Genomic DNA, 27,512 nt, shown 5'->3' on the forward strand with positions numbered 1-27,512 from the left:
TCATGTCTAATTAATTTTCTAACTCACACCAAAAGCTACTGCAAACCTCTTTGACTTCCTACCTATATCCTACATCACCACAGGTGAAGGTCATGAACTCCAAGCTACCATTTAAGGAGAGCTCAGCTTGTAAATCTTCTCACCTTAGGACTTCTCTGAATGTCACCATTCCCCAGGAATGATAACATCCTAGAACATCTTATCAGCTTTAATCCTTCACCTCATCACTACCTTCTGCTTCTGCATGGAGGGTGAGACCACAGACTCCAAACTCAGACATTACAAATCCCACCTAGCTATATTACTTTTGCCTGGCCTTCCCACCGTGTACCACAGTGCCTGGTGTTTTCTCCCATGTCTTCTAGTTGGCTTATTTTTGTGCTGTATTTCTCTATGAGATTCTAAGTCCTCTGCAGTCAGGGACTGTCTTTCTTTTTTGAATCCATAGCTCTTAGCACAATGTCTGGGATACAGTAAACACTATTATTATTTATTGACTATTGACCATCCAAACACTCTCATCTGAAAATTGTGGCCATTCCACCTGAGCAATCTCTGATCACAACTCCCTTTCAGACATCTCAAACTGGATGTCCAGTAGATATCTTAGGTCCAGCATGTCCAAAATGGGACTCATTATCTTTCCCCCTAAGGTTCCTCCCTTTTTCAGGTGTCTTAAGTGGCCCATCACCCATCCTGCAACCCTTAATGGTGCAAAGCCCTAAGCACCCTCTTCAGGCTCTTCTCAGTCATCATTTTCTCTTGGGATTGACTCAGCCCCTCTATGGACATGTCTCCCAAACCTTTACTGCCAGCCTCCATACTCTGCTATGCCTCCTTACCATCACCTATTCTGTTTAGGAGATGTCCAATTTAATGTGTCAAAGACAACTTAAATTCAACATGTCTAATTCCTGGACTCCTCATTTTTCAACTCTTTACCTTTCCCCTCTAGCAAACTTCCCCCTTTCTAGAGACCATTTTTCTAATCTCTCAGCTTCAGAATTAATTGCTTCAGCTCAACAAAGCTCCCATCAGGCTCCCTCTTGTTGGCCAAGCACATCTGGAACTCCTGGAGCCTGTGCAGGATGGAAAATCAATAGCCTGATGTTCCCTGAGCCAACCCAGACTGGAGGATGGTCTAGACACCTTTTTTAAGGGAACACACTGCCCTTCTTGAGGTTAGAAGTTAAGGTAGAAGCACCTAGATTGAAAAGAAGATTGAGCCAGGTTGGTCCTAAAGCCAGGCAGACTGAGTTCAAATCCAGCCCCAGACAATTCCTACCAGTGGGACTCTGGGCAGGTCACTGAACCTGTTTTCCAGGTTCTTTATTTATAAAAAGAGGAATAAAGCCACCTGCCTTGGGGGGTGGGAGGGTGGGCCTGTGAGGATCAGATGAAGTATCATTTGTAAGACTCAGCACAGTGCATAGCAGATTTAGTAAGTGGTATATAAATGCTCCTTCCCTTCTCTTCCCTTCCTGGCACACCCTTCTAACTGGCTGCCCTGCCTCACTGGAGCGTCTGGAGTTCATCCTCCACACTTCGGGCCAGAATAATTTCCCTTAATTATAGATTTGACCATGGGACCACGCTCCCTAGTGAATCCCAGGGGTCCTTCTTGCCTTTAGGATCAGATAGAAACCTCAACCCCAGTGGCTTTTAGAGAAGTCACTTAAGCACTGTTTGCCTCAGTTTCCTCAACTGTAAAATAAAAGGAATAAGAGCATCTGTCTCCTAGGATTGTTGTGACGATAGTACAAAAAAAAAGATCAGGGGAAAACACAGTGCCCTGATTTATTTCTGTTCTGGTAAGCCTTTGACTGAGAGTCAGCCTCTTTGATAGGCACTGAAGGGCAGTGACTGCCCCTCTCCTCCCCCAATTACAAAGAAAACCGAACTTTTAGGACTTGGAAGAATCGCAGGAATTCCCCTTCTTTTAATTCTCTTTCACAAATACTAATTACTTGACTGATAAAAGAAAATGAGTTTTCTTAGGTCGGTCTGGCTCTAACCACTAGGCTAATGGCCTTTTTACAGTTTAAAAATCCTCTTTTCTTTTTTAAAACTCCCCTTTTCTCTCCCTTTGGCCCACTGGAGGTCAGCTGAAAGGAGGGCACGTGCCTGGGCAGCAGGGTCCGAGCAGAGAATATTTCTGAGGCACGGGAGGGGGCGGGGATCCGGAAGGAGCCCCAGAACAGCGCAGCCGCCCCGCACTGAAGGGGTAGGACCGGCATTTCCTAGAACTTCAGTGGCTGCAAAGCAGAGCTTGGAAAAATGAAACCGAGTGTTTTGTGGGTGCGAGATCTCTGCGGATCCCTAGAACGCGGTGGCTCTCTGGGCTAGTCTACCCGGATTGAGGGAGGAGATAGAGCCCCAAGCCAGAGGGCACAAAGTCCCTGCCAGAGCAGTGAGAAAGGGCGGCAGCAGCAGGTTAGCCGAGAGCCCGGGCAGCTTCACGGAGCATTTACTCCCTCAGCGTTAAGGTCCTCCTCCCCCCTCCCCGCCCCCAGGCTGCCCCGCACTCACCAGCCACTGGGGGCTCCGGGCTCCGGGGCCCATTCCCTCGGGTTCCAGGCTCCCTGCTGGGGCCGCGTCTCCGTCCTCTTCGGGCTGGGCGGGGAATGGGGGGAGGGTCCTGAGGGGGAGCCCCCTTTCCCTTCACTTCCTGGGCGGGGGCTGGCCTGCACGGATTTCCAGAGGGACAGGTCCCAAAGGGGCGGTCACGAAGCGGGGAGACGGCCCAGGGCAGGGCAAGGCTCGGGGACAACTTTTCCCCCTCGGACTCTTACTCCTGGCCCTGCCCCGCTCCCCTCCCCCATCCCAGAGGCACCGAGGGCTTTCCGGCCCCAGACGGTAGGGAGTCCCTCCAAGACTCTCTCTGCCGCCGAGGCTGTGACGGCTCAAGGTCCGAAAGCGGGCCATAGGCCAAGGCACTTGGGAAGTGATGGAAGCCGCCCGGGAGGGAGGGGTGCTCCTGGGATACCTGGCGGTCAGAGGGGGAGGATGGGGTCGGGGGCTGCGGGGCACATCCAGCAGGTCCCGGCTCAGACCATCTAGGCCTCTTTATGTGCAACAGTAGCTTCCCTCCTGGAAGAAAGTGGATGTCTGCGGCCATAGCCAGTCGGCCCTAGGCGGCTCCACCCAGGCCCAGGAGCCCCGCCCTGCCCCACCCCGGGGCCTTCCACCAATGGAAGCCGAGCCCCTGCCCGCCTCTTGGTCAGAAGCCCCGCCCCCCAGGGCCTGGAATGCCAGGATGCTACACCGGGGCCTCCTCCCAGGCGTCGACTCCACCCCCGGGCTCAAACCCCTCCCCATCGGACCGCTCACGCCTCTGAGCACCCCCCCTCCCTTCTGCCCCCCACCACTGTGGGGCTCTAGACCCCCTCCTCTACCGGGCACAATCTGGAATGTTATCCCTGATGTCAAGCCCGCTGGGAGAAAAGCTGCCCATCTCTTACCTGACAAGCTTTTGTTCTCTCTTCTGGCTCAAACTGAGATGGGCCTGGAGAGGTGGGTGCAATGTCTGCTGTTTGGAAAAAATAATAATAAATAAACAGAAGAAAACACTCCGAGCCATTTTCCAACTAGGTCTAGGAGAATTCCTAGGCCAAGAGAGAGATTTTTTAAAAATAGGTCACTACCTACAGAAAAGTTAAATATTTCAATAAAATAAGCAAAGAGCAAATAAGAAGAGAAATTATAGAGGGGAGAACAGGTCAAATGATAGCAGAAAAATGAACCCCCAGAAGTCATTTCTATCCAGGATATGGTGAGAAATGACACAAGTGTGGATCAGAAGTCATTGCCAGGAAATGAGGACTAAATGGATAGAAGGGTAGAGATGCTCCAAATCCCTAACAAGTAAGAGGGGGAGAAGAGAAATGTTCATTTAAAATTTAATTTAATTTAATTTAATAAACATTATGTGTAATCTGTTTATAAAATATAATTAATAAATAAGTTTAGGTTTCGCAAAAACCAAGCTTAAGGAAAAATTCTCCAAATTACTAACAATTAGACCAATGCAATTAAATTAGCTAGGTGGTGTGGTAGAGCACTGGAGCTTGGAAAAGACTCCTCTTCCTGAGTTCAAATCCAGCCTCAGGCACTTATTAGCTGCAGAATCCTGGGCAAGTCACTTAACCCTGTTTGCCTCAGTTGCTCTTCTGTAAACAGACCTGGAGAAGATGACAAATTCCTCCAGTATCTTTGCCAAGAAAACCCCAAATGGGGTCAAGAAGAGTGTCAAGACTGAAAGGCCGAAACCATAATAGCCATTCACCTTGCATACACGCATTTGGCAAAAATGGAAAAAAAAAAAAAAACCCAGTGTTGGAAGGTCTGTGGGAAAAAATGGAACCCAGATGTGCCATGAGTTTCAGTGGCACCTGGGAAGAGCTGGATTAAAATAGTGGGCAGCTAGTAGAAATGAGGGGCTCATTCATAGCAGTGACTACTTCTGGAAAGACCAATGACTCCAACTCTGATTACTGAATGGCGTGATGAACCAATGTGCCAAAGGATGCAGAAAGGTTCTGAGCGAGGTGGGGTGGATACTAGACACAGAAGGGAAAGGATGTGGGCAATGGACAGCATGGGAAGTTATTTTGCTTGACTGAGGGTTTTATTTTTTATTGTTTTCCTTTTCCAGTTTTGGGTATGTGAGGAAAGTAGAATAAGAGGATTAGGAAGTGAAGGGGCTGGGTGGCTCTGTGGATGGAGAGGCAGGCCTGGACACAGGAAATCCTGAGTTCAAATCTAGACTCCAAGACTTCCTATCCCTGTCATCCTGGGCAAGTCACTTCATCCCCACTGCCTATCCCTGACCCCTCTTCTGCCTTGGAACCAATACACAGTATTGATTCTAAGATTTTTAAAAAAAATTTCAGTGATCAGAAGTTTGAAAATACCTTCTTCTGTGATTAAAAAGCTTCCTTAAGCCATGCAGATAGATGCATATGTTTACACAATTGACTCTTGATCCTGGGGGATCCGTTACTCTAACAACAGTATTGACTTTTGTGAGTCCCCTCAAACTTTGAGTTGCCAGTTGTGTACAAAGGATGACTGCTTGAATGTTAATATCCCTCCACCTTTCGGGGGGGGGGGGAGATTCTTTTACTTGTGGCTATGTTGGAGGAAAACCAGGAATGAGCAAGGAATCTTGACAGGAATGAATGGAACATTGATCATTGTTGTACCACTGAATTCTACTCCATCTGTGATACTTCAGAAGATTGTAAACATAGCTAACCTAGGTGTAGCTCCTTCTGGACTGGATAACATACATAGATTTGCAGCTAAAATTGTGTATAGTGGATCAGTGGTGCTAGTCACAGTGGAGCTGAAGGAAGACTCTATAGTTGTCAACCTGAAAAATAACTCAAAACTTCTAATGTAGTTATATGATGTCTCAATAAATCTGTGATAATGAGAGAGATGCACTAAAGGGCTGACCATATCTGTTTATTGGCAAGGCTAGCAGTTACCAATAATAGAGGACAGTGGTTCCTCAGTAAACAAAGACATACATGACAGCTCTATTATACAGTGTAGTGGTTACATAAGATCCAGAATCGCTCCCCAAACTAAGATTGTGTTTGGTTCTTAATTACACTATCTGACCACCTGTCTTCACTCATCATGGTGCCTGGAAAACCCAAATTGAACCAACATCCTCTTGTAAGAACCAACCCCACAGTGTCCTCCCAGACCAGAGACTTTCCAGAGTTCATGGTGTTATGGAGGGGGCCATAGAATTATTCTTTTCCTAGAAATTTTCTCCATAGGTCTCTGCTCTATTACTCCCTATACCTGCAGAATCCAGCTTGTGACCAGGTTAAATCCTCCTTCTACCATCTTTCTTATGTATCTCTCTCAGCGGACATCTTGTTTTGCTTGCTTATTGAGCATTGGCATTAGATCTTCAAAATAATATTCTTAAGCCTTAAAGTTTGGTTACAATGATAAAGCTTGATTATAATGGCTACTATTGTGATTAACAAAACTCTTAACTACAAATCAATCGTCAATATTGGTAATGAATAATCATTTCACACCAAGTACTATTTTACAGATATTATTTTATTTGATACTCAAAATAACCCTGTGATGTAGATATTATTAACTTCATTTTATAGGTGGGAAAGCTGAGGCAAACTAGCTAGTATCTGAAGCGATATTTGAACTTATTTTCCTGATTTCAGCCCCAGCACTATCCATTGTACTAACCAGTTTCCTTTTATAAATGTAGGTATATATGTATGAACATATGTAGTTCTTTTGCAATTCACATCCTGTTTTCTTTTCCAATCTTGGTATCTTTACATCTTATTAGTTGCCTGATCCATACTAGTTGCTCTATTCTATCTTTAATTAAGCTCATGTTGAATCAAGATCTGTCAGTTGAGACTAAGTTGACTTCAAAATAGCCTATTCCTGATGCAATTTTATAATTTTCATAATCAGTGACCAAATTATCATAAATATCCCTTCTATATTAGAAACAAACTTAAAGTACTTCCTTTTTAGATTAATTTTTTAATTTTTAAAATTTTTATTGATTTTAGAATATTTTTCCATGGTAATATGATTCATGTTCTTTCCCTCCCCTCTTTCCTCCTACCTCTGGGAGCCCATGAGCAATTCCACTGGGTTTTACATGTATCACTGTTTGAAACCCATTTTCATATCATTAATATTTGCATTAGAGTGATCATTCAAAGTCAACATCCCCAATCCTATGCCCATCAAACCATATGATCGATCATATATTTTTCTTCTGCTTTTCTACTCCCACAGTTCTTTCTCTGGATGTGGATAGTGCTCTTTCTCATAAATCCCTCTGGATTGTCCTGTATCATTGCATTGTTGCTAGTAGAAAAGTCCATTACATTCGATTGTGCCACAGTGTGTCAGTCTCTGTGTACAATGTTCCCCTGGTTTTGTTCCTTTCGCTCTGCATCAGTTCATGGAGGTCTTTCCAGTTCACATGGAATTTCTCCAGTTCATTATTCCTTTCTGCATAATAGTATTCCATCACCATCAAATACCACAATTTGTTCAGCCATTCCCCAATCAAGGGACACCCCCTTATTTTCCAGTTTTTTGCCACAATAAAGAGTATGGCTATGAATATTTTTGTACAAGTATTTTTCTCTATTATCTCTTTGGGGTACAAACGCAGCAATGGTATGACTGGGTCAAAGGGCAGGCAGTCTTTTAAAGTCCTTTGGGCATAGTTCCAAATTGCCCTCCAGAATAGTTGGATTAATTTACAGCTCCACCAGCAATGCACTAATGTCCCAATTTTGCTACATCCCCTCCAATATTTATTACTTTCCTTTTCTGTCATATTGGCCAATCTGCTAGGTGTGAGGTGGTACCTCAGAGTTGTTTTGATTTGCATTTCTCTAATTATAAGAGATTTAGAACACCTTTCATGTGCTTATTGATAGTTTTGAATTATTTATCTGAAAACTGGTGTATTCATGTCCCTTACCCATTTATCAATTGGGGAATGGCCTTATTTTTTGTTTAATTGACTTAGAGCCTTATAAATTTGAGAAATTAGACCTTTGTCAGAGGTTTTTGTTATAAAGATTTCCTCCCCACCAATTTGTTGCTTCCCTTCTAACTTTGGTTGCATTGGTTTTGTTTGTACAAAAACTTTTCAATTTAATGTAATAAAAATTATTCATTTTACATTTGTAATATTCTCTATCTCTTGTTTGGTCTTAAATTCTTTCCTTTCCCATAGATCTGACAGGTATACTATTCTATGTTCACCTAAATTACTTATAATTTCCCTCTTTATATTTAAGTCATTTACCCATTCTGAATTTATCTTGGTATAGGGTGTGAGATGCTGATCTAAACCTAATCTCTCCCAAAGGGTTTTCCAATTTTCCCAGCAGTTTTTAACATATAATGGGTTCTTGTCCCAAAAGCTAGGATCTTTGGGTTTATCATACACTATCTTGCTGAGTTAATTTACCTCAAGTCTATTCCATTGATCCTCTCTTCTGTCTCTTAGCCAGTACCATATTGTTTTGATGATCATGCTTTGTAGTACAGTTTAAGATCTGGTACTGCTAGGCCCCCATCCTTCACATTTTTTTTTTGGTTAGTTCTCTTGATATTCTTGATCTTTTGTTTTTCCAAATGAACTTTGCTATATTTTTTCTAATTCTATAAAAAAGTTTCTTGGTAGTTTGATAGGTATGGCACTGAATAAGTAAATTAATTTAGGTAGGACTGTCATTTTTATAATATTATCTCATCCTACCCATGAGCAATTAATGTTTTTCTAATTATTTAGATCAAGTTTTAATTGTACAGAAAGTGTTTTGTAGTTGTGTTCATATAATTCCTCTGTTTGTCCTGGCAAATAGATTCCTAAATATTTTATATTGTCTAGGGTGATTTTAAATGGAATTTCTCTTGCTGCTGAGTTGTGTTGGGAATATAAAGAAATGCTGATGATTTATGTGGGTTTGTTTTGTATCCTGCAACTTAGCTTTTTAGTTGATTCTCTATGATTCTTTAAGTAGACCATCATATCATCTGATAGTTTAGTCTCTTCATTGCTCACTTTAATCCCTTCAATTTCTTTTTCTTCTTTAATTGCTACCGCTAACATTTCTAGTACAATGTTAAATAATAGAGATAATAATGGGCATCCTTGATTCACTCCTGATCTTATTGGGAAGGCTTCTAACTTATCCTCATAGCAGATGATGCTTGCTGATGTTTTTTTTTAATTATTTGTTTGTTTTTAAAAAACTCTTATCTTCCATCTTGGTGTCAATACTGTGTATTGGTTCCAAGGCAGAAGAGTGGTAAGGGATAGGCAATGGGGGTCAAGTGACTTGCCCAGGGTCACACGGCTGGGAAGTGTCTGAGGCCAGATTTGAACTCAGGACCTCTCATCTCTAGGCCTGGCTCTCAATCCACTGAACTACCCAGCTGCCCCCTTGCTGATGGTTTTTAATATATACTGTTTATTATTTTGAAGAAAGGCCCATCTATTCCTATACTTTCTAGTGTTTTCAATAGGAATGGATGTTGTATTTTGTCAAAAGGCTTTTCAGCATTTATTGAGATAATCATGTGATTTCCATTGGTTTGGATATTGATATGATCAGTTATATGGATGGTTTTCCTAATATTAAACTAGCCCTGAATTCTTGGTATAAATCCCACCTGGTCATAGTGAATAATCTTTGTGATCACTTGCTGGAGTCTTTTTGCTAGTATTCTATTTAAGGTTTTTGCATCTGTGTTCATTAAGGAGATTGGTCTGTAGTTTTCTTTCTCTGTTTTTGATCTGACTGGCTTTGGAATCAGTATCATATTTATGTCATAAAAGGAATTTGGTAGAACTCCTTCTTTGCTTATTTTGTCATATAGTTAGAAACAAACTTAAAGTACTTCCTTATCCCCCAGCCTCCAACTTACCTATGAGATGTCTCAATTAGAATCAAGTCTTTAATTAAGGGAGACAAGCAATCAGAAATACCACACAGAGCCAAACATAAAATCAAGGACAATATTCCAAGATATTGTGGTCCAAAGGAGGAGGTTCTGAGTCCCAGACCTGGAGAAGGGAGGGAGGAAGAGAGATGGCGGGGAAGGTGGGGAGGTGGAACTTTGATGGGTGACTATGAGGGGGCCAGGGTAGAAGACCAGGGTATTATTCCAGGTGATGGAGGGCAGAGTTTTTGGCCAGTGCTCAGTGCCCAGGGCCTCAGGGGCAAGGCAAGGCAGGGCTTTGGGGCCAGAGAGGTGCCTCCCAGAGAAGACTAGCTGGAAGCCTGAGCCTTGGCACTTTGATCATCCTTCCTTTGGGAAGAGAGCCAGCTATGCATGTGGAAGAGCCAGGGCCTACCTGGCCCTGGCTGCTGGATGCCCTTCCCACTGGGGCCCAGACCTCCTAGAAGCACCCCTCTCTGCCTCCCAGGTCTGGCTTCTGGGCAGGTTTCCAGTCTTTGCTTCTTGTCCAGGCACTCATTACTTCTCAAATGCCCTGGGGCCTTTTTCCTCATAGGTTCAGTGGGAGGGAAAGTTCTGATTTGGAATCTTTGAGACTCACTGGTTTCCTCCTGTCTTAGGTAGAGGACCCCTTTCTGCCTCTTGGATGGGTGAAGGGAGTGAGATAGAAGAGAGGGGTTAAAGTTGTCTCCAAGCCTTACTCTTATCTTCTGCCCTCCCCTCTGCTTTGGAGTTTCTTCCCTGAGGCCAGTGCCAGGACCTCTGTAACTTCTTTGGAACCTTTTTTCCAAACAGAAAAAATTCCACCTACCCCTCCTATCCACCTCAATTTGAGCAAGAAAAGAAATCAAAACCCCTTTTTACAAACGTAGAATCAAGGATAATATTCCAAGAGATCGTGCCCAGAGTGGGAAGGACCTGAGTCCCAGAATCCCCAAAGAGATTTATAATTTATAAAAAAAGATTTTTCATAAATCCTTGTTGGCCAGCCTGCCTCTTGCACACGAAGTGAAGGCAAACTTGTCTTCTCTTCCAGATTCCTTCTTCCTCCCCTGCTCAGCCTGAAGAGGACCAAAACATAGCCCAAGCAGGGAGCCTGGAACCAGAGGGAATGGCCCCTGCAACCCAAAGACTCTCATGGCAGGTGAGTGTGGTGCAGCCTCTGGCTGCATTAGCATCAACACAAGGTGGTCATTTCCAGACAGAACAGATGCTCTGTGAAGCTGCCACTCTCTCTTACCTAATGGTCATTTCTCAAAAAAAAGACGTGACATGATATGGAGCTGTAATAACACCACCTGCTCTCTTCTGTGTTGTGAACTATTTGATTAGCTCTTTTCCATCTCTAGCAATGACTTTTCCCCAAATATCCTTCCTCCTGGTTTTGATTTTTAAGTTCTCCTTCATTACAACCAAATGTCAAAAAAAAAATCAAACCACTCCATTCATTAGGCTCTCTTAATATAAATTATGTCTTTGCTGTTTTCTTGTATAACTCACACACAGACACACAAATACGCACCTTCCCCTTACTCTAGGTTTCTTTTTTCAAAGCTCTCCCCTGTAGCAGCTGAAGGCAAGGAAAAGCACTTCCCACAGGCCTCCTGTCTGGACAAGCCTTGAGCAGAGCCCTCAAGTCTTCCCCAGCAATGTTGTAGTCAGAACAAGAATTATCTCCTGGGTCCATTTACTCTGTCTCAGGTCACACAAGCCTCCCCAGATCTCTCTGAGTCCCTTTTTTTTTTGCCATTTCTTAGGTCAAGCCATTAAGCATTTAGAGTGGCTACTCTGTCTGCCAGGCACTACTCAGACCTTGGATGGACACAGAGGAAGGACAAATCAGTCCCTGCTGTCAAGGAGTGCACGGTCTAATGTGGGAAGCAACATGTGGGCAATTGTGTCCAAACGAGCCATCTACAGTGCAGGTGTTGGGGAAGGATGTAGCATTTTCAGGAACCAGAAAAGGGCTTTTTCTTAGAAGGTGAGGTTTGACCTGGGACTTGAAGGAAGCAGGGCATGGAGGTAAGAAGGGAGAACATTCTAAACGTGAGAGAGTACCATTGGAAAGGCACAGACTCAGGGAATGGCCACATATTGGCTATCACTGGGTCACAGAGGAGCTGGAGGGGGCAGTAAGGTGTAAGCCCACCATAAATGTGGCTGGACCTGTTATATGGTCCCTTTGTATTCTAATTGCCATATACATTTATCTTATTTGATCCGGTTTCTAGAATTATCAGGGTCCTTGCTAGCCACAGTTGGATAAGGTATCCAGGCAGTATAGGGCAGTATTTTTATCTATTCAGGATTGTGGTACACACTGTCTGGAGGGAAGGAATTAGACACACATGCATACAGATACTTTCCTTCTGAGTTTCTGGGCCCAGAGACTGTACCACGTTAGTTTGAGTAAGATCTAGGAGGACCCTCTGGGGGAGAAAAAGTAGAGAAAAGAGACTTTTTAGAAAGAGGAATCAGTGTTAAAAGGCCTTTAGTATAGCTGTTTGAACCAGATCCAAGAAAACCCTTTTTTAATTAGCATTTGTAAATCCCTACAATTCGTCCTGTTTTTTTGAATTTTCTTTTGGATGAGAATGTTTGAAGGAGACATTTCAGTTGTAAGGTCTTCAAAGCACCTTTTTTTAATACCTCCTTCTTCTGTCCTTGATTTATATAGCACCTATTATGTGCTCTGTACCATGTTGTGTTTTACAAATAATACTTCATTTGATCCCCAGACATCCTGTGAAGTAAGTGCTATTATGTCCATTTTATAATGTGGGGAATAGGTTAAGTGACTTACTATGGGTTACACTGTGGTAGTGATTATCTGAGGCTTGATTTAAAATTTGGCCTTCCTAAATCCATTCCAGGAGGCATGGCTCAATCCACTTTGTCACATAGCTACTGTAAAAATGGGTCCAGTTAGCAATGGTGTCACAGCAGGCTTCAAGGCCCAAGCTGCAATCACTAGTAGGGGGGAGGGGAGTGAGTGGATGGAATTCTTTCTCCTCTCCCTCCTTGGCAGTTGCTACTTCTGATAACTGTTATAACAGAATCCCTTTCTGACCAAGAATGGAGGCTATTTTGACTTAGCTATCACAGGGCTACATTGGCTGCCAGAAAGGAAATAATCCCACAGAAATTAGTAACTTCCACTGTTGGAAATTTATTCCTTAAGCCCAAGATAGATCATGTGCTCAAGATGTCTTCAAACAACTTTCTTGAACTCTGGATTACAGCTATACTCAGGGTCTGTTTGGATGGAGATTTGGCTTAGGTAATGTATGAATTGGGTTTGTAAAGCCTGAAAATACAACACCTCACACTTCACAATCTTAGCAAGGGAAAGGATTTATTAATTTAGGGAAACAGAGAAGGAGGGATAAATTCTAGGATTGAGGGTGAGGTAAAACTAATATCTTCAGGATACTGTCAGAAATAGCAATCCCCCCTAGAAGGGAATGCCTCTGATTAAAACTATTTCCCCTAACTCCCTCACAATCTAAACTTTCTCTTAAATCTAATATTGTCAACTTCAGGATGGTGAAGGTAGTCTTGACTGTAGATCTGTATTGTTAGAGATTAGCTGGGATACTGCTTATAAGGTATTATCATAGTGCCCATAGCCTGGTTATAGTCCATATGGAGTATTCAGCAAAGAAACTGCACCCTGGGTTAGAGAAAAGCTAGCTGAGAAGAAGTAATTCCTACCCCTTTCAAGCCACCCAGCTCCTCCAAAGAGTGTGTGTTTGCCAAGCTGGGTGTTCTGCTTTTTATACTCACATTCTTAACTGCCCCAACTGACCCCTCTCCTGGAGTTCTGGGGGTTACTGTGGAATTCTGTGAGGCAGTTTACCCCACTTAAGATTATGCATATTACACTACTTTTATCTTTTTTATTTTCAATTACATGTAGAAACAATTTTAAACATTTTCTGACATTATGTGATTCAGATTCTCTCCCTCCCTTTCTCTCCCAAATCCTTGAGGTGGTAATAGTCTGATATAGGTTATACCAGAGCTCTCATTTAATATTTCCATATTCCCCATGCTTTGACAAAAGACACATAGTACACATACAGTAAAAAACTCATGAAGGAAATAAAGTGAGATGGATCTGCATGCGTGGATCTGCAATGCATGGATCTGCAATCAGATTCCAACAGTTCTTTCCTTGGCTTTAAATTGAATTTTTTTAAAGTGTTTTTATTTAATTAATTCATTTAAAATATTTTTCCATGGTTTCATGATTCATGTTCTTTCCCTCCCCTCCTCCCAACTCCCTCCCAAAGAAAATGAGCAATTTCACTAGGTTTTACATGTGTCATTGTAGATTGCATTTTTTTATCATGAGTTCCTTGGGTTAGAACCTTGTTTTGCTTGTTTTGCTGATAATAGTTTAGTTCTTCATAGTTGATCATCCTACAGTATTTCTGTTAGTGTATACACTGTTTTCTTGTATACACTTTGCTTTGTATCAATTCATATAAGTCTTTCCAGGTTTTTCTGAACTCATCCCTTTCCTCATTTCTTATGGCACAATAGTATTCTATTACAACCATATACCAAAGCTTTTTCTGCCATGCCTCAACTGATGGACACTTCCTCAATTTCCAATTCTTTTTTTGCTACTAGAAAAAGAGCTGCTTAAATTTTTTTTTGTATGAGTAGGACCTTTTCCCCATCTCTGATCTCTTTAGGATACAGACTCAGTAATGTCAAAGCCAGCTACCTTTATCTTAAATTCTTACACTAGAAATAGAATAACTTTCCCATAAAAAAGGTACTAACATCATCTTCCAATCTGGGTTGGCTCAGGGGACGAAAGTCTCAGGCTGTTGATTTTAATTTCTGGTCTTCTGAGGACCCAAGGCTACAAGGAGCTCCAGATCTGCCCAGACACTTAGCCAATGTGGTGGAGTTTGATGGGAACTTTATTTCACTTATAGATGTAAAAGCTTTTCTCTGTATTCCACTGAGTTTTTAATAACTACAGTTTAAAACTGCTGTTACTGACACTCTTAAATGGTATGAGCTCCTCTCTACTTTATTTTCCTTCTGTAAACTGATGCACTCTGAAGTCTCTTTCAGCTCTAAATCTTGTGACTTTTGCTGGTTAGGAGTCACTGACATTCAATGATGTGGCTGTGGACTTCAGCCAGGAGGAGTGGTGCCTCTTGGACCAGGCTCAGAAAGAGCTGTACAAGGAGGTCATGCTGGAAAACTCCCAGAACCTGCTTTCCCTGGGTAAGTATAACTTGCCTTGGGAATTCTGAATCTGTCTTCCTTCCCTAGTATGCAGGGTTTGAGCATTTATCAATTATTTGAAAGGCAAAAGTGGTAGTCTCTCCCCAGGGTCCTCCTGCTCCCTGGTTTTCCTGATAAAAGGTCTTTACAATAGGAAAACAGTGATTATGTGATAGGAAGCTGGGACTTTGTTGCTTCTGTAGTTGTTTCCTATTTTTAGGTAGCTTCATTTCAGAAAATGAATCAGTGATACAGAATCCCAGGCTTGGAACAAATCTCAGAAGTTATCAAGCTATTTTTTATTGAACATGAAATTTTGTCACAAAATCTCTGAAACCTGCTCATGTAGGTTTCCCTAGAAGATAGGCAGTGAAGGGAACCCCCTACCCAATAAGACTCTTCCTCTTTGGCATGGGTCTACATCTTTAAAGAGCTCTTCTTGTTAACTGTTGATTTGTAGCTCATTACTGCTAGTCCTGCCTTGTCTAGAACAAGTTGTTGTTCCTTCATTCTTCCCCTAAATTTCAGCACACATGGGAAAGGAATAAGCATTTTTATAAACCTATATGCCGGGCAACTAAGTGGCTTAGTGGCTAGAGTGTTGGGTCTTGAGCACTCATCTTCCTGAGTTTAAATGCAGCCTCAGACCTTTACTATTGGTGTGACTCTAGGCAAATCACTTAACCTTGTTTGCCTTAGTTTCCTTATCTATAAACTGAGTTGAAGAAGTGTAACAAATAGAAGGTTGCCTGGAGGCTTCTCATCAGATTTATAAGCATTTACTAATAAAAACAGAGAGAGTGAGAGATTGAGAGGTATCAGCCTAACAAGAACTGATTCTTAATTTGGCTGGCTAAGGTCTTGTTAACCGGACAGCTTGGCAGCTCACCATACACCTGGACAGCTTAAAGCCAGTCAGTTCAGGTCTGGAAGCTAAAGAGAAGAGTGTGCTTCCCACCTGGGTTTAAGAACCCTCCTTGCCCACTTGCTTTTGGAACTCAAATTTTTTTTAGTTCAATGATTTAAATTTATTTTTACATATAATTGGAAAAAATATGATATTAAAAATGTACTAGGGCACACCTTTAAGTTTAATTTTTGTTAACATTTTTTCCAATACTTTCTTTTTTTTGAAATTATTTTTTAAAACATTTATTAATATTCATTTTTAACATGGTTACATGATTCATGCTCCTACTTTCCCCTTCACCCCCTGCACCCCACCCCCCCACCCATGGCCGATGCACATTTCCACTGGTTTTATCATGTGTCATCGATCAAGACCTATTTACAAACTGTTGATAGTTGCCTTGGTGTGATAGTTTCGAGTCTACATACCCAATCATGTCCACCTCAACCCATGTGTTCAAGCAGTTGTTTTTTTTATATGTTTCCTCTCCTGCAGTCCTTCCTCTGAATGTGGGTAGCATTCTTTACCATAAATCCCTCAGAGCTGTCCTGTGTCATTGTATTGCTGCTGATACAGAAGTCCATTGCATTCGATTTTACCACAGTATATCAGTCTCTGTGTACAGTGTTCTTCTGGCTCTGCTCCTTTCTCTCTGCATCAATTCCTGGAGGTCTTTCCAGTTCACATGGAATTCCTCCAGTTTATTATTCCTTTGAGCACAATAGTATTCCATCACTAGCATATACCACAATTTGTTCAGCCATTCTCCAATTGAAGGGCATACCCTCCTTTTCCAGTTTTTTGCCACCACAAAAAGTGCAGCCCACTTGCTTTTGGATGTCATGCTGTTTGCCCTTGCATGGCAACATCCCACTGCATTTTCCCTGTTCACGAGGGACACCCACAGTGATGCTGACTCTGCCACGTTGTCACTAACCTTGATGACGACTCTTATGCTGATGCAAGGGGATGCCAGGGCTAGACTCTCTACTAGGGATCAACATCCCCTAAATAATTTCCTTCACAGAGAGGGAAGTGGCAAACTACTACAGTATCTCTTAAGAAAACTACAAATGGGATCATGAAGGGTCAGCTATATCTGAAACAACTGAACAAGAAAATGGGCCCAGGCATTGCTCAGTGCTTTATAAATATTATCTCATGTCATCCTCAAAATACCTTGCTACTTTGGAGCTATTATTATTTTCATCTTACCTTTGAGAAAACTAAGGCAAACAGAGGTTAAATGAATTTTCCAGGGACATACAGCTACTGTCTGAGGCAAGATTTCAACTCAGGTCTTCCTGACTCCATACCCAGTGCTCTCACCACTGAACTACTAGCTGCTCTTAATTTCTAGATTATGGAAGCTGTGATATATGACCATCTTTTTATGAAGGAGGAAAAGAGAATTTTCTTTTTCTTATTTTTCAATATATTTTTCCCTAATTACATGCAAAAACATTTTTCAGTATTAGTTTTCCAAAAATTTTGAGTTCCAAATTCTTCCCTTCCTCCCATCTCCCTAAGACAGAAAGCAATTTGAACTAGGTTACTCTTGTGGAATCATACAAAACATATTTCTACTTTGGTTACGTTGTGTAAGAATACATATGTATATATGTGTACATATACATATGTACATTCTCTGGAGGTAGATAGCATTTTTTATATGAATTTGAAATTTTTTTGGATTATAGTATGGCTGAGAATAGTCTAGGCAAGACAGACTTTTTTTAGTTCTAGAATTACTGCATGATCTCCTTCCTACCCCCTCCCCCATTCCCAATATTAAATCCCATGTCCATCATCCTTGATCAGTTCTGGCAACCATCCTATGCTCCTAGCTTGCATGTTCCCTTTCCTTACAGAGGAATAAAGCATAAGTTTTTCTCCATTGTAAGGAATTAAAATTAACGGTTTGACTAAAATATATGAAAGTTACAAATAATATGGTGGCTGCCAATTTAAAATATTATAGCGCAAGTCAAAATGACTTTCAATAGTTTTTATTTACAAAATAGGTAGAGAGAGTGAAAGTTGAGAAATACAAAAAGAGTGTAGAGATGTTTAGCCTATCACACTAAATATTGCTTCAGTGCTAGACTCAGCCTGGCATGACTTGTTAACCCTTGACTGGAATGAATCTCTCTCTATAAATCAAGAAAGAAAAGCCAGCTATTCATTCACCCAAGTTCCCTCCAAGAGGAAGTTTGAGTTGAACATGATGACCTGTTGAGGATGACTCCTGAAGCTGACCTCTAGCCCTAGAAATCCAGGGCTTTTATAGTGACTTCTTGCCCCTTCCCCACTTAACAGGGGCCAATCACAGCTTTCAAATTTTCTAGCACTGCCCAGGGGGGCAGTGTCTTGTGGGATCCACTTCTCATCGTCTGGAGGTGTAAACTCTTATCAAAATGATTCACAATTTCCTGATTGATTGAGTTGTTACCCACTTTAGCAAATGACGTGAACACTATAGGTTAAGTTTTGCAAGGATTTGCAAGAAGCCATGCCTGTGGGCACAGTTTTCAGTTGGACACTTGGAATCTTGGGAGATTCCTGATGCTATCCTGGGGCATGAGACCAATCGTTGGTTGGGCTGTGCCCTATATAAGGGAGGCAGAGACTGGACCCAGTGACTCATTTTGGAGCCAGAGATCCAGGGTGGAGGAAGGAGAACATGCGTTTAGATTACTTAGGTAGGTTTATCTATCTTGGCTGACCAATAGCGACATCTCATTGACAAACCTAACAATCTCTTAGGAAACAAAATATATTTCAACCAATTAATTATCCATCGTCTGGCCCAGGGCTTGTCAGCCCTGGGTCAGCAGTCGAGCATCTATTCATCAATTTATCTTCAATCAAGCTACCATCCAAGTAGTGTCCACCAAAGCAGGCCAGATCAACCAGTGGCCTTTCTGGGCCAGTGAGCCTGGTTAGTTCAGCTATCAACATTCTGAAGCTGTTAGATATAATTCTCAAAGCTAAGATCAAACTTTATTTAGGGATTCCTAATAACCCTCTTCCCTTCTATCAGTTTCCCTTGCTATTTTGTTTTGTTTATAAAAGTCAATCCAGCTACTGACCTTTTGTTGGTTGACCTGGCAAGAAGACAGCCTCAAGGAAGTTCTAGGGCAAGTTGAAGGGTCAGAGGAGGATCCAGTCTTACTTCCTGAAGTTAAGCTTAACTATCATCAGTAATATCTTTAGTCAGATGCGTTATTGAATTATCATTGATATTCTGATATTATTGATTTAGTTATCATTAATTGAAACACCAATTGGTGCCAGGAGGCTAGTCTTCCTGAAGAAACCCACTGTGATTGGTTGAGGGGATTCTACAGGAAGTTTAGTTGTGTTATCTGATTTCCTATTTATACCTAAGGAAGGTTTAAAGCTCCTTTGACATCTGGGGCTTTCTGCTTTACCTTTCTTATCAATTACATCTTTATAATCAAGTCCCTCTACTATCATAACAACACTCTTGTCTGGTGAGGTACTAAGTAGGGGTGGACTTAAGTTAGTGTTAACTCAGAATAGACAAAGAGAATAAAGAGTTCCCTTTCCCAAGTGTTAACTCAAAATAGACAAAGAGAATAAAGAATTCCCTTTCACACCATCCTCATCCCATCTTTATTCTCCATGTCCAGGAATTCCAGTTCTCAGAGAAGATTTGATCTCCCATTTTGGGAAAAGAGAAATACCATGGGTCTTAGATCAGAAAGGACCAAGGACCTGTTCTCCAGGTAAGTGAGATGAAAGCAGGTTCGTGAGGGATGTTATTACACGAAGCATTTCTCTTGTAGTAAAAGGAATGCTAAGCGTGGAGACAGGAAGAAGCTGATTTGGAATTCTTTTTTAGATGCTTTTTAGTAGTATCTTCACTGAATTTATGGTCCTCAATTTCCCCGTCTGTGAAATTAGGGGGTTGGACACCATGGCCTTTCATTTCTCTTCTAGTGAGTGATAAATCTATAATCCTATAAAAAGGTCATTTCCTGAGACGTTAGGGCATGTACATATGCTGAAGGTCTCCAAAAAGGGCTGACCCATATGAGTTCTTTCCTAGACCTTGTTCAAGTCATCAAGCATTTACTAAGTACCTTGTATGTGCCAGACTCTGTGCACCAATGAATCAGTTGTGCTCTTGGAGTTCACAGTCCAATGGGGAAGAAATAGGCAGACAGTTATGTGGAGACCCCTATATCCAGGGATTGTTTTTAGGTAGCACTTTAGGGAAAGTGGGGTGAGCCTTCTAGACACGAAGGGCAGCCAAGGAAAACATGGAGCCAGAAGATCGAAGGTCCTGTGGAAAGAACAAAGAGGCAGCCTCTAACCCAGGATTATCCCATATGTGGGGGGAGTTGGGAGAAAAAAGTCTGGAAAGGTAGGCAAGGGGAAGATGATGCAGGATGTTAGCAATGAGAGGATTGCATATTGGATCCTAGGGACAGAGAGCCACTGAGCTCACTGAGAAGGCAGTCTCATGGTCAGAATGTGCTTTGTTTACGAAGGTGGACTTGGCAGCTGCCTGAAGGGTTGAGTGGACTGGAGAGAGATTTGAGGCAGGGAGGCCAACCTGCAGACTCTTGCAACACTTCAGGCATGAAGTTATAAAGGCCTGAACCAAGCAAGTGGCAATGTTGGGGGGGAAAGGGTGGGTGCAAAAAAAAGGTAACAAAAGTAGACTCTACAAGAGATTTCCTAAAAATGAAATGGGGAATTTGAGTATGAGAGAAATGATGAGAAGTGAATGACATGTAGGGTATGAGCCTGGATAATTAGAGGGTGACGCCTGGCATAGCAATAGTAAAGTAAGAAGATGGAAGGATTGTTTGAAAGATAAGCATAGATTAGTTTGGGACATGGAAGGAAGAGAACCAGGAGAGAATACTGTCTCTAAACCTGAGAGAAGAGAGTCTCCTGGAAAACAGTGTGATTGATAGTGTCAGAGTTGGAAGAGAGGTCAGGAAAGTGAGGATTAAGAAAAGGCCATTGGATTTAGCCATTTTGAAATGATTTGCACCTTTGTAGACAAGTGTTTTAAATGAACAATAAGGTTGAAAGCCAGACTGGGGAGAGGCTTTTTAAAAATAATATTTTCCCCCAATTACATGTAAAAAATTTTTTTAACATCTTTTTTTAACACTGCAGTTTCCAAATTCTGTGCATTCCCTCTTCTTTTAATCCCCTTCAGTCTGATAAGTATTATACATGTGTAATCATGGAAAACATTTTTCCCTATCAGTTTTTTTTTGTGGGAGGAAATCTGAACATAAACAAAAGAATGAAGAGAGTGAAATATAAGTATGCTTCCATCTGCATTTAGAATATATCAGTTCTTTATCTGGAGACAGATGATATTTTTCATCATGAAGCTTTTGGGATTGTCTTGAATCATTGTATTGCTGAGAATAGCTAAGTCATTCACAGTATTGCTGTTAGTGTGTACACTGTTCTCCTGGTTCTGCTTAATTCACATGGGTCTTTACAGGTTTTTCTAAAATCCTTTTTCTCTTTATTTCTCATAGAACAATCTTGTTCCATTACTGTCTTATAGCACAATTTGTTCATCAGTCTCTCAGTTGATAGGCATCCTGTTAACTTCCAATTCTTTGCCACCATGAAAAGAGCAGCTATGATCATTTTTGTACAAATAAGTGCTTTTCCTGTTTTTGTGATCTCTTTGAGATATAGACCTAGTTGCAGTATTTTTGGGTGGAAGGATATGCACAATTTAGAACCCTTTGGGCACAGTTCCAAATTGCTCTCCAGAATGGCTGGTTCAGTTCACAATTCTACCAATAGTACATTAGTCTTAATTTTCCCATATTCCCTTTAACATTGATTATTTTTCTTTTCTGTCACATTAGCAAATTTTCTAGAGTTGTTTTAATCAGTAGCAAATTAGAGAAGTTTTTCATAAGGCTTATGAAAAGGTCTAGGGATTGCTTTGATTTCATTTGAAAGCTGCATATTCATAACCTTTAACCCAGTGATGGGCAAACTTTTTAAAGAGGGGAGCCAAAGGAAAGGAATTGCTCATCTGTTAGTCTGTTTCTAAGGCAACTCTTTCGAAGTTTCATTGTACTGTACCCTACTCATTGTATTCGTCAGATTAGGAATAATGTCCTGCAGCCTGATAGAACATTGCAGGGGTCCGCATCTGTCCCGCAGGCTTTAGTTTGCCCATATATATAGTATATATGTATATACTCTGGCAACACTGATCAATGCAATAAAAAACCATGACTACAGACAACAGTCCCCAAATCTTTTGTTTATAGAACTTCTTTAACAGTAACGAATATTGTGAAACTCCCCAGGTACTAAACTACTGCTCAATATTATTCATATTAGTTTATGCATTAAGTTCCTACAATAATAACCAGGAAAAATTTTGTCCTTCACAGCTCCTAACCAATACTTTCAATATAAGTGTTATGATAAAATAGAAAATGTTATGATATTTAAATGAAGAAAAAATATTAATTATAAGTACAAAATAACTGAAAATTTAATGTGGGGCTTTCTGCAAGAATTTTGTAAAAAATACAATAATTATTTTTTGCTTATTGCCATTAAAACTTCTATTTAAATTTCTTTACGTTATACATTTTATTGAATACGAATAGCATTTTCATCAAATAACTTATAACTAGAGAGATGTTAAATATCATGTAATACATAAAATTCATTTCTGGACTTTTTCTTTGAAGAAAGATATGTAATATTTGGTTCATCAGCCACCAAACTCAGATCTTCATTGTGGTTCTACATTCAGTTAATTTAGTAATGAGAATAAGTAGTAAGAACAAAAAAAAATAATAATAAATATCATTCACATAGTGCCTGTACTATGCCGGATGCTGGGATAAGTGCTTTATATATGTTAGCTCACTTGATTGTCAAAATGCTGTATGGTAGGAAGTAGGTAGGTGGTTTAGTGGATTGTGAGTCAGGCCTGGATTTAAATCTCGCCTCAAGACTTCCCAGCTGTGTGACCTTAGGCAAGTCACTTGCCCCCTCCCCACCCATTGGCTAGCCCTTACCACTCTTCTGCCTTAGAACCAATTCACAGAATTGATTCTAAGATGGAAGGTAATGATTTTATTAAATATGCTATGAAGCAGATGTTGTTATAATCCCCCTTTTTACAACTGAGGAAATAAGAGGCAAGAATAGGTTAATTGACTTGCCCAGTGTCATGATTCTCCTAATTGTTTCTGGTGAACTAAAAAAAAACAGGATTGGTAGTTATAATGCGATCTTTAACATGGCAATTGAAAAAAAAAGGAAGTTAAAAAGGATTATTAGGAGAATTGCATTAATATTAAAAATATGATATATTATAACAAAATTTTAGTATATGTGCATCAAATATAAAATATCTATAGATCTGAATAAAATATATGAAAAGTTGAACATAACCCTGAAAATTAACATATGATAGGTGACAAGCATAAATCTATTTCTCAGTTTAGCATAGGAAATTTACAAAAGATGTCCAAGTGGTAGTACCTCAAAATTGGTTAATAAAAAAAGAAAGCTTATCTGAGCACAACAAAATAAGAAGATATAGGTTCCAGATTTTAACCAATAAAGAAGATGAGACTATTTCTCTGAGAATAGCTTTGTTTATTAATGGCGGCATGCAATCCCATTAAAAAAAATGGATCTTTAGCCTGTTAAGTGAAAAAATTTTTTGTGAGTCTTGCTCATAAAGGGAGTTGTGTCCTCTTTCTATTTTACCTGACCGTTTGACCTTTGGACCTCCCCTGACAGGCCCCCATTGATGGATATTTTGAAATAAGAGGCAGACTTAGAGATTTCAACTCCTCTGTTATTACTTAATCACAAAGAAGAAACCAGCACCATGTGGCTGTCCTACCACACTCTCAAATGGGTCCAAGTTCAACAGCTAGAAAAAAGTGGGCAAGATGGCCTTCTCAAGAAAATAATATCAGTTTGCTTATGAAGCTCAACTTCTTCTAGCAGTCTTTGGCTAGAAAATGTAAGTTAACTCAAATAGGTTTTCAGTGGCTCTTTTCCCTTATTTGGGGACCTGGTTATCCCAAATCTAGATGAAATATTTAGCAATTACAAAGAGGGCTTTTGCTTTCAAATGCCTCAGAGTGAGTTTTTGATTATAGATAAAGGAGTAGGTCTCTACCATGCCTACAATGGGAGATTTTCCAAGGTAGAACATTTATTTTAATTCCCTAGGAACAAAGGAATGAGGGACATGTCTTAATCTCAAATAGAAATATTTCAAAATAACAAATAAATCCTCTAGAAGAATGATCAACAAAAGGCATTTGAATGGAATAAAATGGAGAAAATCCATCCAGGTAAAGAGCATGATCAGTCCCAGGGTGTGAGTTCTGGTCTCAGTTACAGGGATGTTATTCATATCACCTGGCTATTCTGAGCTCATGGTTTCATTTGTAAAGCATAATGAGAATCATCACCCCAACCTTGCTCCTTGTGCGATAGGTTTGTTATGAGTGTACAATATTATTGTTTGATTTCTTTGTAAATTAAATCATCCTGAAGGTGTGAGTTCATGGCATTTTCAATTGCTTGATTCTGTCCATTAAGTTAGAAGACTCTTCTTTTTGACTGGGGAGATAGAATATGTCAGTTTACTTTCTTCCAGTGGAGGAAAGAGGATTTATTTACACACATGTGTATCTGTATATATGTTTGTTTTCTTCAGATGCACAGACCAGTTTCGAAGTAAATAAGACTACTGCAAAGCTGAACATTTCTACAGAAGATTCTCACCAGCAAAGATTCATGAGTAATAGTCCCTATGATTTTGATTTGAGAGAAATCTTTGACTCAATAGAGAAAAATCAAAATAGTTACTGTGTATTTGATAAAAATGGAAAGAATCTCAGTCAATATTCAGTCCTACTTCAGTGTCAGAATATGACCTCAGAGAATGAGTGCTTTCAGCATAATGAAGATAGGGAACACTTTACTAAAAAGGTCCAACTTAATCAGTCTTATAAGAAGTCTTCTCATATGCAACCGTACCAAGATTTTCAAAGGGAAAAGGCCATCAGCTTGAATTCAGACCTCATTAGACATCAGAAAAGTTATCCTGAAGAATTGCTTTATATAGGGAATGAAGGTAGGAAGACCCTCAGGCAGGCCTCAAAGCTCATTGGCCATCATAAAATTGACACAAGAGAGAAACCTTATGAATGTAATCAATGTGGAAAGGCCTTTACAAATAGATCCAGTCTTCCTGTACATCTGAGAATCCACACTGGAGAGAAACCTTATGAATGTAATCAGTGTGGAAAGGCTTTCACACATGGGTCCAGTCTTTCTCAACATCAGAGAATTCACACTGGAGAAAAACCTTTTGATTGTAATCAGTGTGGGAAAACTTTCAGACAGAATTCCAATCTTTTGACACATCAGAGAATCCATACTGGGGAGAAACCTTTTAAATGTAATCAATGTGGAAAGGCTTTCATTCAGAGCTCTAGTCTTGATCTTCATCAGACAATCCACACTGGAGAGAAACCTTATCAATGTAGTCACTGTGGAAAGGCTTTCAGAAATAGATCCAGTTTTGCTGTACATCAGAGAATCCACAGTGGAGAGAAACCTTATGAATGTAACCAATGTGGAAAGACTTTCACACAGAACTCCCACCTTTTGACACATCATAGAATCCACACTGGAGAGAAACTTTATAAATGTAACCAATGTGGAAAGACTTTCACACAGAATTCCAATCTTTTGACACATGAGAGAATCCACACTGGAGAGAAACCTTATGAATGTAACCAATGTGGAAAGATTTTCACACAGAACTCCCATCTTTTGACACATCAGAGAATCCACACTGGAGAGAAGCCTTTTGAATGTAATCAGTGTGGAAAGAGTTTCAGAGAGATCTCCAAACTTTTGGCACATCAGAGAATCCACACTGGAGAGAAGCCTCATGAATGTAATCAATGTGGAAAGACTTTCAGAGAGATCGCTAAACTTTTGACACATCAGAGAATACACACTGTAGAGAAACCTTATGCATGTAACCAGTGTGGAAAGACTTTCCGAGCAAGATTATATCTTGTTGAACATCAGAGAATTCACGTTGGAGAGAAACCTTATGAATGTTATCATTGTGGAAAGACTTTCACCCAGAACTCCCATCTTTTGACACATCAGAGAATCCATACTGGAGAGAAACCTTTTGCATGCAGTCATTGTGGAAAGACTTTCACCCAGAACTCTCATCTTTTGACACATCAAAGAATCCACACTGGAGAGAAGCCTTTTGAATGTAATCAATGTGGAAAGACTTTCCGAGCAAGATTCAATCTTGTTAAACATCAAAGAATCCACACTGGAGAGAAACCTTTTGAATGCAGTCAGTGTGGAAAGACTTTCACCCAAAACTCCCATCTTTTGACACATCAGAGAATTCACACTGGAGAGAAACCTTATGAATGTAATCAATGTGGAAAGGCTTTCCGAGCAAGATTCAATCTTGTTGAACATCAGAGAATCCACACTGGAGAAAAACCTTATGAATGTAATCAATGTGGAAAGACTTTCCGAACAAGATTCAATCTTGTTGAACATCAGAAAATTCACATTGGAGAAAAACCTTATGAATGTAATCAGTGTGGAAAGACTTTTAGGGAGATGACCAAACTTTTGACCCATCAGAAAAGCCATACTGGAGAGAAATCTTATGAATGTTGTCAGTGTGGAAAGACTTTCAGACAAATGGCCAGACTTTTGACACATCAAAGGATCCACACTGGAGAGAAACCTTTTGAATGTAGTCAGTGTGGAAAGACTTTCAGACAGATGACCAAATTTTTGACACATCAGATAATACACAGTGGAGAGAAATCTTTTGAATGTAATCAGTGTGGAAAGGCTTTCAGACAGATGACCAAACTTTTGACACATCAGAGAATCCACACTGGAGAGAAACCTTATGAATGTAATCAGTGTGGAAAGGCTTTCAGACAGATGACCAAACTTATGACACATCAAAGAATCCACACTGGAGAAAAACCTTTTGAATGTAATCAATGTGGAAAAACTTTCAGACAGATGACCAAACTTTTGACACATCAGAGAATCCACACTGGAGAGAAACCTTTTGAATGTAATCAGTGTGGAAAGACTTTCACCCAGCATTCCAATCTTATGACACATGAGAGAATCCACAGTGGAGAGAAACCTTATGAATGTAACCAATGTGGAAAGGCTTTCACACAGAACTCCCATCTTTTGACACATCAGAGAATTCATACTGGAGAGAAACCTTATGAATGTAACCAATGTAGAAAGACTTTCCGAGCAAGATTTAATCTTGTTGAACATCAGAGAATTCACACTGGAGAGAAACCTTATGAATGTAATCAATGTGGAAAGAGTTTCACCCAGAACTCCCATCTTTTGACACATCAGAGAATCCACAGTGGAGAGAAACCTTTTGAATGTAATCAATGTGGAAAGACTTTCACACAGAACTCCCATCTTTTGACACATCAGAGAATCCACACTGGAGAGAAACCTTATGAATGTAATCAATGTGGAAAGACTTTCTGAATAAGATTCGGTCTTGGGGAACATCAGAAAATTCCCCCAGGAGAGAAACCTTATGAATGTAATCATTATGGAAAGACTTAGGCAGAGGAACCATCTTGCTAATGTGGGAAAAATTGCACAAAAAGGCTTTGGCATGTTGGAGGGAGGATTGATTGACAAGAAAGACAGTTGGAAGGGGGAGGGCAGAGACTAGAGAGAGTGACAGTTGCTCTCTCTGAGAGGACTCTTGCCTGGACCTCAGGACAAGAGGGAGCTCTCT

At 40.5% G+C, this 27,512-nt stretch overlaps 1 protein-coding gene across 1 annotated transcript; it reads left to right on the plus strand.

The window, feature by feature from the left end:
- Positions 1–2,947: 2,947 nt before the first annotated feature.
- LOC123240766 (zinc finger protein 420-like) lies at positions 2,948–27,253 on the plus strand. The gene is made up of 6 exons (XM_044668477.1): positions 2,948–2,992; positions 3,083–3,513; positions 5,793–5,841; positions 10,532–10,639; positions 14,619–14,745; positions 24,381–27,253. Exons 1-6 carry the CDS (start codon positions 2,948–2,950, stop codon positions 27,251–27,253), a joined length of 3,633 nt encoding a protein of 1,210 aa, XP_044524412.1.
- Positions 27,254–27,512: the final 259 nt, after the last annotated feature.

This window comes from Gracilinanus agilis, chromosome 3 (assembly GCF_016433145.1).
Source record: "Gracilinanus agilis isolate LMUSP501 chromosome 3, AgileGrace, whole genome shotgun sequence".
NCBI classification, from domain to species: domain Eukaryota; kingdom Metazoa; phylum Chordata; class Mammalia; order Didelphimorphia; family Didelphidae; genus Gracilinanus; species Gracilinanus agilis.

Excerpts from the sequence above, each read along its gene's own strand:
- LOC123240766 (XM_044668477.1), top strand. The coding sequence starts at position 2,948 with ATGGAAGCCGCCCGGGAGGGAGGGGTGCTCCTGGGATACCTGGCG. Across the intron at positions 2,993-3,082 it reads TGCTCCTGGGATACCTGGCG|CTTCCCTCCTGGAAGAAAGT; the intron begins GTCAGAGGGGGA and ends GTGCAACAGTAG. Across the intron at positions 14,746-24,380 it reads CCAGAACCTGCTTTCCCTGG|ATGCACAGACCAGTTTCGAA; the intron begins GTAAGTATAACT and ends TGTTTTCTTCAG.